Genomic DNA, 17176 nt, shown 5'->3' on the forward strand with positions numbered 1-17176 from the left:
CTCCAGTGGAATTGAGCACTGTCTGCTTGAGACCAGTTGCAATTCCAGTTGCAATTCCAGGCAGTCTCCAGCTGCACCCCTGTCTTGGGGGGGGGGGATGTTGTTCAAAGGATTTGACTTCCCGGAAGAACATTCCCTACACAATTCCTACGATGCCCTTCCACAAAATTATCTTCCTGTCTTCTGATAAAACCCCACCTGCCTTAGCTTGACAAACGTTTAGATTTTAAGATCATATCTTATTTACATATATTTTAATCCTTTGAGAATTAATCTTTGACCTAATTGCACGATGGTGCTACTGAGTTTTTAATGGGTTGAGTGTTCGGGCTTATAAATGCTCCCGCATGGAGAAAAGGCAGTTACTTGGCTATCATCTGCTTAATGTATTTTTTCTGTTTTTTGCAAGAACTGCCACAATGCCCCCAAAGAGCACATCTACAGAAAGATGGAGACAACTTGACCTGTCCAGGGCTATTGAGGGAGGACAGTCTCTTTCAGCGATTCACTCAGATGGGGGCTTTCAAAATTAATCCATTCAAAACCATTACCAAAGAAAAAGTAAAAGTCGAATGGTTTTACTCCTATTAGCCTGAATCATACTGCATATTTAGGAAGTTGTGACACAGTTTATTAATTTGCTACTGCTTTACTGCTTTTCTTCTCCCTGGAGAAGAGCCTAATGCTGGGAGCGATCGAGGGCTAAAGAAGAAGGGGACGACAGAGAATGAGGTGGCTGGATGGAGTCACTGAAGCAGTCGGTGCAAACTTAAATGGACTCCGGGGAATGGTAGAGGACACGAAGGCCTGGAGGATCATTGTCCATGGGGTCGCGATGGGTCAGACACGACTTCGCACATAACAACAACAACTGCTTTACTTTCTCCTTATATCTGTATTCTTATGATCCCCCTTCCATTGTCCAAGGAAGTGTGCATGCACACGAAAGCTTTCTTTGACTTAAAGGTGCTATTGAACTCAGTTTTTGTTATCCTAAGCAAAGTTACACTCTTCTAAGCTTCAATAGACTTCAGAACTTCAATAGACTTCAGAATCTGACTTGTATTTTACCCACTACTTTCAATCACGTATCCCTGCTTCTTCCTTCCTTCCTTCCTTCCTTCCTTCCTTCCTTCCTTCCTTCCTTCCTTCCTTCCTTCCTTCCTTCCTTCCTTCCTTCCTTCCTTCCTTCCTTCCTTCCTTCCTTCCTTCCTTCCTTCCTTCCTTCCTTCCTTCCTTCCTTCCTTTCTTCTCGTCCATCAGTAGCTCTTCTTTGCAGTTATATTGAAACTATATTTATAGGGAGCAGAAGCTTCTGGATAATGAAGCAAGCATCCAGGCTGCTGTTTATATCTGTTTAATCCCTTGACAGCATTTGAAACAGACACTGATATTAATAAATGTTTTGTAATCCAAAGAACCAGCAGTGTGCGTTATGGTCTACGTGCCATTTCCCCCCATTGGCTGCTTCTTTGGGTCATTGGCAGAATGAATATATTTTTTAAAAGATTATGAACAGCAGCAGCTCTCGCCGTTTCTAGAATTAAGGCCCCTCTTGCTAGGAATCATCAATACAGAAACTGACATCCAGGATGGACTTGGCGACAGAACGTGCATTGATATGGCAACATTGATGCCACCGAAAGTGATTGTCCCACAGCAAGTTATGCACTTTTCAACTGTTAGGGAACTCACCAGCAAGGGCAGCTCTCACACAGCAGGGATCTGCAGCCTCCAAGCCTCAGAGGGAAGTGGAAGGAGGAGGGGGTGGTCAGGGGTGGGGGAGAGAAGGTGATTGGCTGCTGGACAGACAGGTCAGCCAGTTGGAGGAGGAGGCACTCAGGGGTGGGGCAGCCACCCTGAGTGGGTGTTAAGCACCGAGTGGCACTTGAGCCATGAGACCAGCTCCTCCTCCAAGGCCTTACCAGAAATATTAAGTGGAACAGACTAGATCAAAAAGTATGATGTTGTATTTGTATGAAGCCAGGGGAGATGTTAGGTGAGCAAATGATGAACCAAACACTTGATAAAAATTGGGTATTTATATTCAAAGTTGTTGATCTTACATTGCACTAATCTTTTGGACATGTGGAAGTATCCATGGAGCCCAGGTATCCAACACACAATTATCTAGATATTTTGCTCATGTCCTAAGCTGAATATATTTCCTTATCGCTGGTGTTATTAAATAAAGATTATTTTTCTCCTCAGGTAGTGCACTTTTCTCTGTCTTATTTCAAAAAGAGAACATGAGCTCTGAAGATGTCTTAGGTGAGTAAAATGTCCCCATCATGCCTAGAATTGTTTTCACGACGAGAAAATTGTGTTTCCAAACTCTTCATCTTTACCGAGCTCAAGGATCACTGAACGAAGAGCGCTCATGGCTGTAGGAAGGAACGTTCTCATTTTTAAATGATCATTTTCTATTTATGTTCATCTTTCTGCTGCCAGTTTTAAACCGGGAAATAATATTTTAATGGGCTGCACATTTTAATATTAGTACGACAATGGTGGAAATCTCATCAAAACATGGCATCAGCAAGCTGCTTGTTTTGCTGTGATTTGGAAGATGGTTCACAACCCCCATCCCCTTTTTGAAAAGGAACCATTTGTTCCTTTTGTACTAATTCAGCCTTTTCCAAAGGCATTTCAGCAATGTTTTGGCAAAACATGATCTTTATTGTACAAAACATTGGACTTTCTGGCTGCCTCAGAGATATTTCTACAAATCAAGACGTCCTCTATTCATTAGGAAGGAGACTCGTTCCAGCAGAATTTGGGGTTGCTTTACGTAAGACAATAAGCTATTGCTGGTTTTGGTATGTGTGCCTTCTCTGTGTAATCATTCATATGTGTAAATGTTGTCGACACATGGACGATGACGATGGTTTTCTAATTTTGTTCCAGGGCTCATTCCCACAGCCACTGGCTGTGCAATCTCATGCTCAGCCAGGCTTGTTCTGGTGAGGATGTCTTTCCACCACCACCCCTGCAGTCCACAAAAAAAGCCCACCAGTTGCACAGGCTGTTCAGCCCACTCTGTTTCCATAGTTATCTTCACCTAGGTGGCGTTTACTCAAGGAAGCCCTCCCCCACCCTCACCCCCCCCTGCTGGGATTTGAGAGCATCCAGATGACATCGTGCCCAATGTGGGCACAACTTATCTGGCTGCTGTGGCTTTTCCCTCCTCTTTGAGCGAGATTAAAATAAGATGACTTTGGTGATTTATGGTAAGAGATGCTCTTGCCTGCCTCTGAACCACAACCCTCTACTTCCTTGGTAGTCTCTCAACCGAGAACTAACCAGCAGCTGACCTGCTTAGCTTTGAAAATCAGACAAAGGCTAGCCTGGGCCTCCCAGGTCAGGATAAGGTGGCTTCAGTCCGGCTCAAAGAGTACATGGTGGCGTGACTGCAAGTGTAATGTCCATTTGGAGATCTTAACTGCAGCATCTATGGGGATATGGACCAAATTACGCTCTGCCTTCAAAATGGCGGAGCCAGGCATCTCTTTCACTCATGCATGCATCATGCGCACGTGTGTGCACACGCACTGTTTTGGTTCTTTAAGTTGCTCTTTGTCCTTCCCAGATGAACCTTGCTTACATGTAATGTAGCATTACATTGCGACCCAGAGGAGAAAAGGAAAGGGAAGAAGAAGGGATGAAATGGCTGTCTCCTCGAAGCTTCTCAACTGATGTGACAAAGAAGAGGGGTGTGAGGAGGGCAGCAGGAGCAGTGAGTCCTGCAGGGATGGGTGTACGCCTGGTGCTGTAAGGCACATTTTCATGCCCCCCCCCCCATGTGAAAACATTATCTTGCTAATGTGGACTGCAGGTCGTGGATTTCCTTAAAATTTCTTAAAAAGTACAAAGATGTGCCCTGGGGAACTTCTAATTTTGAGTTTAAAAAATACCTGAAGTCCACCAATTGTACCTGGGAAGGTAGATGAATGAAACATGTGTTGCTCCTGATAAGGTACACTTGAATCTACCTTAGACTTTATCAGACCATTGGTCCATCAAGACCTGTAAGATCTCAGGCCAAAGTCTTTCACATCACCACCACCTGGTCCTTTGACCTGCAGATGCCAGGGAGATACAGCCAGCCATTCCTTTCCAGTGTGCGTAACAATATAAAGTCGCAAACTATAGTTTGCACCCTTATTATCTACGAAAAATGTTCTCCTTCGAGGAGACTTGCCCTGTTTGAAGTGTCCCCTTGGTCAGGGCAATGTGGGAAGAAACACATCTGGACTAGTCCTGTAAATAGGCAAAAGGATGACGTTGCCTATGGGACTCACAGCTATAATTGCACAGCTGTGGGGAATATCTGGTGAAAGAGAGTCGGTGCTGCTCCAGCAGCCCCGTAACATTCAATCTGTTGATCCGAGTGATACATGGAGAATTCATCCCTCGGCTGATCATGTTCCCCCCTTCAGTCTTGTATGCAGCACATTGTTTTAACTAGAGTTCTGTGCTGATTTATATTATTTCTCTGAGCTTGTCTTTGCTGTGAGGGTTTTTAACAGTCTCGCTGCATTCCATTGGCGTTAGCTGTACAATGGCAGATCGGGTGAATGTTGGGAGCTCTTCTGTTAGCACATAAATATAGAACGCCGCCATTCTCTCCCCCCCCCCCCACGCACCAATAGGCTGTGAGTTGTAATGTCCCACCAATGTTCTGTGTGGAATTTCGTACCACAGAGTCTCACGTTCCATGTGAATGATAGATTGTAGGAGTGGGGAACTTTTGAAAAGAAAAGATAGGCGAAACCCCGTTGCCAAGTTTTAAATTGGCATGTCAGCGGGACCAAAGAATGTAAGACACGAGAGAAGAGCCTCATCACGGTAGCGTAAGCCATGGTCCAAAAATAGGACACGAATGTCAAGGCATCTTGTCTGTTTGTTGGACAGTAGCTTATGCCCTGTCATGGCACCTCTTTGGGCTAAAGACTCTAGAGCAGGGGTAGTCAACCTGTGGTCCTCCAGATGTCCATGGACTTCAGTTCCATGAGCCCCTGCCCGCAAACGCTGGCAGGGGCTCATGGGAATTGAAGTCCATGGACATCTGGAGGACCACAGGTTGACTACCCCTGCTCTAGATGATAGAAAGATGAATTTAATAATGATGAGTCCAATTTATATAGCCTTTTCAACCTTTTAAGGCTGTCGCCTTGTTATAGTTCTTACAACAGCCTGCAGATGGGATCCATCTTACGTCCGTCTTATACTGCAGATGTCAGGCTAGACTGCTGTTTCATTACATTCTAGTTTAATGCAGTATTCAAATGCAGGCTGCCCCTTTAAACCGCGGGTTTGTCGATGGGTAGGGCACTGGGAATCTTAGCCGCAGTTGGCATTTGACTTGTTAACCATGATTAGTACCATTTGTGTAGTCACACGATGTCCAGATTCCGAAATCCCAGCTTGTTCAGCAGCAACACCCTTTGCAGGCACTTCACAGAAGAGCAGTGGTGTTTCACTATGGGCAGGATTTTTCTGGGCCGCTCTCTCCCTCCCACAGTTGCATTTCCACGCTCCCTCTCCCTACTGTTGATGACTCACCGAGCAGAATTGTGTGCCTCTGGGGGGGAATACAGAAGTCAGCAGGGCAAAAAATGTTGCCTGACCGCACAAATTTTATTATTATTTATTGGTTTGCAAAGGCCACCGAGTGGGTTTGTGGCTGAGGTGAAGAGGAGACCTCCCAGATCTCGACTCAGTCTCTTCTCAACATGACTTCTGTTTAGTACATTTTGTCCCACTCGTCCTCCAAGGGGTTCAGGGCAGCATTCAGTATTGTCCATTTTCTCATTACAACAACCCTGTGAGGTAGGTTAGCCTGGGAAAGGGAGAGTGAGTTTCCCAAGGTTATTCAGCAACCTTTGTGGCTGAGTGGGGAGTTAATATGAACTTTATCCTTAGGTTCAGGTTAGCCAACATCTTGGCTGGATCGAAGGATGTTTATATACTTCTTGATATCTCCGTCACATCCAATGGTTCATAAGTACACCATAGAACTGTTTGTCTATGAATAATCTGTTTCCCCTCCCCTTACCTGGTCAAAGTTTAATGTTTAATGACTTCCACCAAAGTTTAATGACTTCCACTTGAACATCAACTGAAACAGGGCTGCATCTGAACTGTCAGCCAGTTCTGCCTTCTCTCAAGCTGGGACTGTAAACCACAATCAAAATGCATATTATGCTCATTTCAAATTTTTCTCAGATTTGTAGGCAGGTAGGTGGCTAAATCCCGTTTCAAATCAAGACTCTAAAAGGTAGAGGTCTCAGCTGACGCATGGCAAACCTGAAGGGATTTCAAGGGAAGAGATGAAGGGACTTTGCCACTGGAGAATCTGTATCAAAGTGAAGGGGAGTAAATCCCAGTAATCATAGCACTGGATTAAATCAGAGATGGAAATACCACATCAAATTCTGCTACCACAGGTCCAAACATGAGATAAAAAACGACTGGGATTCAGCGGCCTGCGTTAGCAGTCTGCACCCTGCAATGGACTGATACTCCACTGAGAAGTTATTTATATAAATCTGAAGATGATTTGAAACAAATACATAATCTGAAATCCCATTATGTTTAAATGTTTATTTTGGTACATAGTACTGACCAAACTTATTTTGTCTTTCCACAACTCATCTTCAATACAAGGTTCTGTCTTTCTTTAGGCTCATTTTTTGGTACTATCTATCTAGAGCAGGGGTAGTCAACCGGTGGTCCTCCAGATATCTGGCTGACCTTGGGCTCGCCACGGTGCTGATAAAGCTGTTCTGACTGAGCAGTAATATCAGGGCTCCCTCAGCCTCACCCACCCCACAGGGTGTCTGTTGTGGGGAGAGGAAAGGGAAGGAAATTGTAAGCCGTGTTTAGACTCCTTCGGGTAGAGAAAAGTGGCATATAAGAACCAACTCTTTCTTTCTTTCCTTCTTCCTTCTTCCTTCTTCCTTCTTCCTTCTTCCTTCTTCCTTCTTCCTTCTTCCTTCTTCCTTCTTCCTTCTTCTTCTTCTTCTTCTTCTTCTTCTTCTTCTTCTTCTTCTTCTTCTTCTTCTTCTTCTTCTTCTTCTTCTTCTTCTTCTTCTTCTTCTTCTTCTTCTTCTTCTTCTTCTTCTTCTTCTTCTTGGCTTCCTGGTGGCTTTAAGGGATTCTCCTGTTGATATAGCCAGTGCTTCTGTCAGTGCCCTGGTTGATCTCTGGAATGAGGAAATGACCCAGGCGGTTGACATGCCCACTTATCCATGGAGGCTTCCTGGATAACCTTGGACCGGTCGTGCAGTAACTTAGAGTCTAACTTAGAGGAGAGCAAGGAAAGGTTCCTATTGGCAGCAGAGGATAGAATTTGCAGTAATGGGTTTAAACTATGTATAGAATGATATTTGCTGGATATCATGGGTGGGGGAATTCACAGTCAGTGGAGGTCAGCAGTGGAATTGGTGAAGAAGGTGGTGAGCTTCCCCTCACTGGCAGTCTTCAAGCAGTGGCTGGACAGAAACTCATTCTGGATGTTCTAGGCCAGTGGTTCTCAACCTTCCTAATGCCACGAGCCTTTAAATACAGTTCCTCATGTTGTGGTGACCCCCAACCCTAAAATTATGCAAGGGTTCTTTCACAGAAATTAAACCAAAACTGACCATGGCACAAAGATCCATTGTTCGTGGTTGTATATAAATTGGTTATAAATTGGTTATGAATTGGCGGGCGCCTTCAAGAGGAGCGGCAACAGTGGCGGTTCCCCCCCCCAAGCCAAGCTGCTTGCCCAAAGGGGTCCTAACCCTCAGGTTGAGAACCACTAGGGTGATCCTGCATTGAGCATGGGGTTGGACTAGATGGCCCGTATGACCCTTTCCAACTATGATTATATGACTTGAAGTAAATAACATTTTTGAGGGATAAATGTGAGGATGTGGAAGGTCTGGGCCAGGATTTAAGGTCTCACCCATTCTGGGTGGGGTGGTACTCTCCTTGAAGGAAGAGGTCCGTGGTCTGGGGTGCTCTTGGACCCAGGCCTACAGCTAGGTAAACAGATGGCAGCTGTGCCCAGGAAGGCCTTTCATGGGCAGAAAAGGTCTGGCCACTGTGATTCATACCAGAGCCAGTTTGGTGTAGTGGTTAGGAGTGCGGACTTCTAATCTGGCATGCCGGGTTCGATTCTGCGCTCCCCCACATGCAACCAGCTGGGTGACCTTGGGCTCGCCACGGCACTGATAAAGCTGTTCTGACTGGGCAGTGATATCAGGGCTCTCTCAGCCTCACCCACCCCACAGGGTGTCTGTTGTGGAGAGAGGAATGGGAAGGCAACTGTAAGCCTCTTTGAGCCTCCTTTGGGTAGGGAAAAGTGGCATATAAGAACCAACTCTTCTTCTTCTTCTTCTACCCTGGTTACATCTAGATTAGATCACTGCAATGTTCTGCACTTGAAAAGTGTCCAGAAACTTCCATTGCTGTAGTCATCATTTGAGGCTCCTCTTTGGGTAGCCCCATCTTCTGAGATTAGGTGGGTGGCAGCCTGGGAGAGGCACCAAAACTCTGGAATACTCTCCCCCGGGAGACTTGATCTTGTCTGTTGCCACACTCCACCAGAAGGTAAAGACTTTTTGTTTGGTTTGATGTTCCCTTAGCAATCCATCCTACCTGCCTGGTGTTTTAGTTGTTTTTATCTTTTTGTATGTGCATTTTAGCTCTGCTTTTAATTGTTTTAATGATGTTTTTGTTGGTTTTTACTGTTGTTTTTTTTTACGTTGTGATTCTATTTTTCACGTTTTTAATTTGTGAGCTGCCTTTCTGGCCCTTAAGAGGTCCAAAAGGGATGGTATAAATTTGGTGAAATGATATAATTGCTGCCACAAGTGCAGAGGCGTGAACCTTGGCCACAGAGCTGCCACGCAGCCGGTCTCTTTGAACTCCCACCTGTGCAATAACCAGGAACACTTCTGTCCAGTAGGAAATTAACCTGAAGGGGCGAAGTGACTGTGGAAGAATGACAGCAAGCTGTCTCTTATCGGTGACGTTTTTGCATAAAAACTAGTTGCATGAATTCAACCGCTGCATGCTAGATAGAGCTCAGGAGCATGTTCTAAACGTTTGGTTTCAAGAATAACACGTTTGCCTCTGTGTGTTTATTTCAAGGTGGAACTCTGACCATCGCAGGAACATTTTTGCTGGTGACATTTGCTCCCCATGTTGGCCACGAACCCACAGCAAGACAGATACAGAGTTATTTAGTTAGCTGGCAGTTCGTGATTTATGTGGTGAGTCCAGATGTCATAATCTGCTGTCTGTAATTCAGATGCTCTTGATTTGCATCACAAGGCACAGTGTCAGCTAGCAGTGCTTTCTGCGGGACAGATGGCTCTCCCATCCTGGTCCTCTCCCTTTGACAGCTTTTCACATTCCTCGTGTCAAGCAGAGTGAAATCAAGGATGCCTCTCCAAGCTGGATGGGGGCAGGAGAAAGCCAGGCTCAATTGGCCAGGAAGGGACTTCTTGCAGGCTAGCATTTGTGAAGGGCCATCCTGTCTGCCAGGGGTGTTTTGCATTCATATGTTTTCAGATTCTTCTAGTGACCAGAGGCGTGGTCGGTTACTGCAGGTAAAACATAGATCACCGGTTCTGTTCCATGCCGATATTGTCAGCAAGAGACTTACAGAAGCAGCTAAACCAATCCTCTTTCTAAGTTCATGGAAGCCAGGTGGTGGGGGAGAGTGCAGCTCTGTTTAGGACTGAGATGTTATCTGTGGAAATCCAGCACAGCTCCAAGCTTGGATGGGTGGTTAAGAGAGCAAGACAGACTTTTAGAAGAAGAAGAAGGGTCGGTTCTTATGTGCCACTTTTCTCTATCCGAAGGAGTCTCAAAGCAGCTTACTGTCACTTTCCCTTCCTCTCCCCATGACAGGCATCCTGTGAGGTGGGTGAGACTGAGAGAGCCCTGATATTACTGATTGGTCAGAACAGCTTTATCAGTGCTGTGGCGAGTCCAAAATCACCCAGCTAGCTGCAAGTGGAGGAGGAGTGTGGAATTGAACCCAGTTCTCCAGATTAGAGACCGCCTCTCTTAAACACAACACCAAACTGACTTAACCAGTCACTATACCAAGAGATATCTGTTGGCAGCAGGGGGAAATGCTGGCTTAAATCCATTTCTGTACTTTGGGAATTTATGGTAAATGCCAGGGAAAGCAAATTAGAAATGATGGTTTGGTTGTTTAAAGTTAGGGGAACTTTGACATGCCCAGAAACACTGGAATAGCAGTGCAATCCCAAAAGTATTTTCCTGGGAGACGGTCCCATAGAGCAGTGGTCCCCAACCTGCGGGCCGTAGCCCGGTGCCGGGCCACAAAGGCCATGGCATCGGGCCGTGGTTCCCTCTCCCCGCCCCCCCGCAGTAAGAAACTTCCCAGGCCGCAAGCTTGCGGCCTGGGAAGCTTCTTACTGCGGGAGGGGGGGGAGAGGGAATCAGGGCCGTGCCCGCTCATTGTACATGCGCGGCCCGGCCGCACATGCGCCATGCGCACATGCACAGCACTTTTGCGCATGAGTGCATGCGCGAAAGTGCTGCGCATGCGCGATTTCGGCTGTACATGGCGCATGCACGATGCGCAGGCGGGGCAGTTGCCATGCCGGTCCCCAGCCTAAAAAAGAGTAGACCTGAGTGGGGTCCTGATGATACCTGTAGTGTTGTTCTGCAAATGAGGATCCCGTGCAGAATTAAAAGGTAAAAGTAAAGGTATCCCCTATGCAAGCACTGAGTCATGTCTGACCCTTGGGGTGATGCCCTCTAGCGTTTTCATGGCAGACTCAATACGGGGTGGTTTGCCAGTGCCTTCCCCAGTCATTACCGTTTTTACTCCCCAGCAAGCTGGGTACTCATTTTACTGACCTCGGAAGGATGGAAGGCTGAGTCCACCTTGAGCCGGCTGCTGGGATTGAACTCCCAGCCTCATGGGCAGAGCTTCAGACTACATGTCTGCTGCCTTACCACTCTGCGCCACAAGAGGCTCCGTGCAGAATTACTGCAGTCTAAAACCATTGATTCCAGGGGTTTCAGACTGGAAAACTGCATGGGGATGCGCTGTGAGACTGAGCTGGGGAGCTAGAGATCTCTGGTCCATCCTTCTTTCCTCCCCTTAGCCCTTTGCTTCCTAGAATGGACAGTGGTGTGATAATATGCCTGAACTGATGTTAATGCTAGCCACACCCAGCTTCAAACCAGATATGCCCCTTCAGTGCATGCAGAGCATTGTACCGTGTTTAGCTCTGAAAAGGGAAGGGAGGGGAATCCATTCTTGAGATGGGGAAAAGCTTGTAGCTCGTTTCCTGACTGCAGTGAAGAAAGCATGAGTATTATGTCAGCCAAAATCTCTGCTGGGCAGCTATGTTTAAAGCCAGCTCTTCACCCTGCCAACACAGCCAATGATATTTCATTTTCAATGAATTAAAAGATCTTGAAATCATAGGCTTGTTAGGGGGGGAAAAGACCTTTCCGGGCCTTCTAAGTTTTAGGCTGTAATCCAGGAAAGCACTTAAACGTTTACGTGGAAATCTCCCCCCCCAAAGCGTTCACTGGTGACCTAATTTTTCTGTGAGGAATGAAAAAAGGTGTGAAGCTGAATGTTGACCTCCTTTTTCCTTTTGAGCAAATGGGCTGGATCCAAAGGTGCCCTCTTGTTCTTGCAGGATTCTTCCAATCATGGCTAAGCTCCTGTTGCAAGAAGGACTTACAGTTTGCAAAGAAGGACTTCACCTCTTGTCTTGAAAACCCCAAGAGAGGTCACCATAAGTCAGTTGTGACTTGAGGGCACACTGTTATTTTATTATTACTGTTTGACCACAATGCAATGCAGGTGCCCATGGTTCAGCATAGGACAGATCACAGATTGAGTAGTCAGGTTTTTTGCCAGTTCCTCTCCCATCCTCTATAGCTCCCTGCCTATGGAGCATCGTGTGTTGCCCAGAAAGCCTTAACTCTTTGAACCCAGTTTTCAGGGGACATGGCAGTATGCATGTAAAAAATTAGTTACCTCCTCTATGCAGGTGTAAGTGACTTTTGATTATGCATTCTTTTTATCTAGCCCTTTGCATTTCTGTACTCCCGCCTAGGGAGATATGCATAATCTGCCATTCTCCTAACCACGCTCAAGAAACTAAGAGCAAGCTTCTTTTTCCAAAAGAAAGAGAGAGAACACCTTCATGCATCTGTGATTGTGGGTTATTACACCATGATTAGCTCAGAAAATTGATTCTTACAAGAAATAACAATGAGATTTATGCCTGTTAAAGATCTACATTAATCATCCTTTCTTTTAAAAAAGCAACAAACAGCAGACTCCCCTTTTCCTTCCAAAATCTATTATCTTGATGCCTAGAAAACCACCTGTGAATTGCTTTGCAAGAGTTAATTATCTTTCTGTTGACTCTGGAAGCAAAGGTGTGAAGTCTATTTGAAAAATTATTCAGGGGAAACAGATTGCTTGCGAACATATTTTTTCATTCTACAGATTGGGTAGTTTGTTGGGAAGAGAGGCTTGCATGAAGGTGGCACAGATTGGATGCAGAGTACAGTGCTTGCTTGGTCCATGTTTCTTTATATTAAGAGTTAGTGTCTGAAAGTGTCACCATTGCCACAGTTGTGACTTCAGGTGGAACCTGGGGATCCCCCAGTTTTACAGCTCATCTCCAGGTGACAGAGATCAGTTCCTTTCAATAAAATGGCAGCTTTGGAGGGTGAACTCCATGGCATTATACTCCATTGAAGTCCGTCCCTACCCCAAATTCCGGCCACTCCAGGCTGTAGTCTGCACAGGGCTTTTTACTCACTGCCAGCTCGAATAAATCCCTGCTGTCTACACTAAATTCAATTTCCACTTTGATTTTGGGTGCTTTAAATTTTACCTCTGCAACATGCATGATTGATCCAGAGTGACCCTAACTTTCCCCCGTGATATCCAGCAGTGGATATAACTCTTGATATTTCAAAAATCAGCATTAGTAAATGTGCAGATCTCTGCTTTTTGCGAATTAGCTTCCAGCCTCATGCCTCCTATGCTGTAGCAAAGCAGTCTTCCCTGATTGGCCAGGGCATCAATTCAAAGATTTCCTGGTTCCCAGCATCAAGGCTTGTCTTAAAGTGACTGTACTCCAGAAGCCCTAACTTCTCTCAGCAGAGATTTGCTTCTTGGGGTTATTCCTCCCTCCTTTGCTGTCTCCAATCCTCCCCCCCCCCCACTTCAAGAAAAGAAAGAGACTCCTGCTGTGCTTGACTCCCCTCCCCACTCTGAGCTTTCCCAATTGAGTGCAGAACCCTTTCTGTTTCAATGAGGGGGGGGATAGAGGAAGACTTGAGGTCAAATCAATCTGAATTCAGCAGGATCCACAACAGAAAAAACAAATTAAGTGCAGAATCAGCCCATGTATTTCCCAAGCCAGAGGTGGCAACCTTAGAAAAGAGAGAGCCTGGAGAATGAGCAGTGAGAAAAGAAGGCAGGAAGGGGAAAACCAGCTTTATGATTATTGGAGCCCTTGGTGTGAACTTGTACCTGACATTGTAAAACCATTATTCATACCTTCATTAAGCAAAGGGATGTGTACGGCAACCCCGCAGACTAAACCGCACATCACTAGGACCCAAAAGCAGATCTCAAATGTGAATTTTAGTGGCAAGAAGGAACCATGGGAGGGACTTGAATTAAGACTGCAACTGGGGAAAGGGAGGAGGGTCGATGTCTACCCTTGTGCCACTGCCCCAGTTGGAAAAGGCCGCCTGATGCTGCTCTGAGCTCTGGGGGAGGGAAAAGCCGGACACAATACGGATATCTATATTTTTCTGTCTCTGGTTCTGTCACTGGGAAGGGAAAGCAGAGTGAAAATCCCCCTTCTGCTGGCTATAACCCTGATGCCTGTCAGTGTGGTTTGGCCCATAACTGAGACCTCCCTCTGAGGTTGTACGTTTGATGGAATCCCAAACCGGCAAGAGGCCCACAGCCATAACAGTGCCCCCATTCCCTCTTCACATGGAGGAGCCAAGACGGTCAGAGACAGCTCAGCAAGAAGCCAACCAGTTTGTGGTTTCAGGATAAAGGGCAGGGGCCAGCTGGGAGAGAAAAAACAGCCTTGGTAAAGGGTCTCTCTCCAGCCACACTGGGAGGACGGCGCCTGGAGACCTCCCACTATTACAATTGATCTCCAGCCAACAGAGATCACTCCACCTGGAGAAAACGGCTGCTTTGAGGGGTGGGCATTGCTGAAGTTATTCCCCTCCCAAACCCTGCCCTCTCAGGCTCCACCCCCAAAATCACCAGGTACTTCCCGAACCAGAGATGGCAACCCTAGAGAGGCAGCTTGGCTGCCCCCTAGTGGGCCAAACACTGGTGCTTCCCTCTTGCATAGAAAGGCTTGAACAGCCAGGCCAGGTTTTACCCACCTCCCTGGACTTGCCCTGCCCACATGGTGGGGGAGGCCATCAGCGTACGTGGAGGTACGCCATTTTGGCCATGATTTTGGGTTTATACATTCCCCTTCCAGCTTAAAGGCTTCTCCCCAAATCCTACAAAGTGAACACACAGTCACAAAGTCTAAACTGGGTCTCAGTTGATGTTTTGAAAGGAAGTCTGGCACAGAGCCAGCAAGCTGTAGTGATTAAGAGCAGCAGTTTCTAATCTGGAGAGCCAGATTTGATTCCTCGCTCCTCCATATGCAGTCAACTGGGTGTCACTGGCCTAGTCACGGTCCTGATAATGCTGTTCTCACAGAGCAGTCTTGTCAGATGCTCTCTCAGCCCCACCCACCTCACAGCGTGTCTGTTGTGGGGAGAGGAAGGGATGGCAATTGTAAGCCGCTTTGAGGCTCCTCGAGGCAGTGAAAAGCAGGGTATAAAAACCAACTCTTCTTCTTCATAGGGATGCCAGTTTCCAGGTGGGACCTAGGATTCCCCCGTTTTATAGCTCCTTTCCAGGTGACAGAGATCAGTTCCCCTGGGGAAAATGGTCCTTTGGAGGGTGGACCCCATAGCATTATACTCCATTTAAGTCCCTCCCTGCCCCAAATCCCACCCACTCCCAGATCCACCCCCATAATCTCCAGATATTTCCCAACCCTGAGTTGCCACAAGCACAGCAGGTTCCACATGGCCAGTTATCTAGTTTTTTAAAGCAGGGGTAGTCAACCTGTGGCCCTCCAGATGTTCGTGGACTACAATTCCCACGAGCCCCTGCCAGCATTTGCTGGCAGGGGCTCATGGGAATTGTAGTCCACGAACATCTGGAGGGCCACAGGTTGACTACTCCTGTTTTAAAGGGTTTTTCATGCCATGCCCCAGTCCCTCAGCACTTCGTGTCCACATGGCGTCAACCTGCAGCCATTATAGAATGAGGCTCGGGGCACAGATTCTGTGGCTGCTGGGCACCACGAAGCAGTGAGCCTGGATTGTGTGCCGCGTCAAGGCCTCCCCATCTGTAAAACGTCTAGCAGAGCAGCCTCTCCTGCCCTGTCATTAAGCTCTGCTGGTCTATTTTTCTTTTATGCAGCCTTCTGACAGGTAGTTGGCCAGGCAGTGATTGAAAAGCAGTGCACAGTTACAAATGCGTTGCAGGTGTTTTGAACAAGAAGTGTAAGTTTCGCCCAGGTTTTATTGATTACGGAGGTGGACAGAGAAGAACAAATGAAGGGAATTGGATGCAGGGAGAAAGGAAGATGAGCTGTATTTTAGAGCGCAAAGGCGGCGTTTGTAAGCTGTCGTCGTCAAGTCACTTACACTGGAGTAGCCCCCCTGCAGTTGGAGGATGGCAGTCAATCCACGTACACCAGCACTATGTACTGGGTTAACGCTATAGTTTTAAAAATTATAGCCTTATTAACGTTGAGTGCTTTTTTTTGCTCGATAGTTACAACAGGAAAAAGCAGACATTTTGTTTTAAATCTTAAGGACTTAAGGGGGGAGAAACACCCCTGATATTTTAACTTGTCCTTGGAAAGGTTTATAGGATGAGTAAGTTTTTGACAGATGACATACACTCTGGCTACCCGCTCTGATCAGTGCTTTAAAGATCCCACAGATGAATGTGTGTCCCCTTAGAATCATAGAATAATAGAGTTGGAAGGGACCTCATGGGTCATCTAGTCTTGTGAGAGGCTTCACCTTCAGCAATGTTTGCTTTTTATCCTTTTTTGCTTTCTCTCTTAATTTTAGATCTTGGGAATCATCACATTCTGCATTCTTCTGTATTTCTATAAAAGAAGGGACGTCAAGCACGTGGCAGTTCTGTTAGCCATGGCAGCGCTGCTAGGTAAGACTTGTGATGTCCCCTGCCCTGTTGGGCCCTGACGGCTTGTACTCCGCCAGCCTTCGGTCCCCTTCATCTGCTGTACTTTGTGGAAAGGACAAAAGTTCATCTTTGCTGAAGGGTGGAGGAAGTCTGGTGCTAGGCAGTCCCATGGTCCAGCCCATATTCCACAGTTTGTAGCAAATGCATATGATGATTCCACTGCTGCCTTATCTGGTCCATGAAATCTAGAGTTTGGCAAGTCGCGTTTTGAGCCAGGTCCGGCAGCTGATTTTGCATCTGTGGGAGCAATACTGCAGGCATCCCAATGTATCTGTCGTGCCGCTCCCTCGTAGCTGGTCTGGAAACAAAAAATAGATCCTCAAAGAGTCCCCTGTCCATGGGATAGAAGGCCCTGTCAAATTAAACTCCCGGACATCTCTGCAGGAGTCCTCCTGGCATTGCAGAGCATTTTCTTAGACTTGATCATTCCCTATTTTCTGGATCATTCCCTGCTGCCAGAGGAGAGGGAGAAGAAAGAATGAATGACAGCATTTATGTGGACTGTTACTCAGTGTTCAGAATCTGTCACATACATTTGCAGACTTCAGAGCAAATGTTAAGTGTTATATATCAGGTTGGATCCAGGCTAAATATTCCATTAGCAGAATGGAACATTCCTGCCACTCCCCTCCCCCCCCCATTCTAGCCCTCTCATCTCCATGAAGTGCTGCTCCTGGGGGGGAGAAGGGACCCTGCAGAATGATAAGAGTGGGGTCTGCAGCCGAAAGAAGGAATGCGTGGGAAAATGCCTTTTTGGATGCAAATGATCGTTTCAGTTATTCTATAACAGGGGTGGCCATACTGTGGCTCTCCATATGTCCACAGACTACAATTCCCATGAGCCCC

The 17176-nt window shown here is 46.5% G+C and overlaps 1 protein-coding gene across 1 annotated transcript in view; it reads left to right on the forward strand.

Moving 5' to 3' along the window:
- Window positions 1-17176, forward strand: part of NIPAL2 (NIPA like domain containing 2) — a 48656-nt gene that overhangs the window by 13744 nt on the left and 17736 nt on the right. Inside the window, exons 4-6 of the mRNA XM_077351826.1 lie at window positions 2212-2271; window positions 9142-9263; window positions 16195-16291. Coding sequence (XP_077207941.1) covers window positions 2212-2271; window positions 9142-9263; window positions 16195-16291 — 279 coding nt within the window. The remainder of the gene's footprint in view (window positions 1-2211; window positions 2272-9141; window positions 9264-16194; window positions 16292-17176) is intronic.

This window comes from Paroedura picta, chromosome 9, assembly GCF_049243985.1.
Source record: "Paroedura picta isolate Pp20150507F chromosome 9, Ppicta_v3.0, whole genome shotgun sequence".
Classification (NCBI taxonomy): domain Eukaryota; kingdom Metazoa; phylum Chordata; class Lepidosauria; order Squamata; family Gekkonidae; genus Paroedura; species Paroedura picta.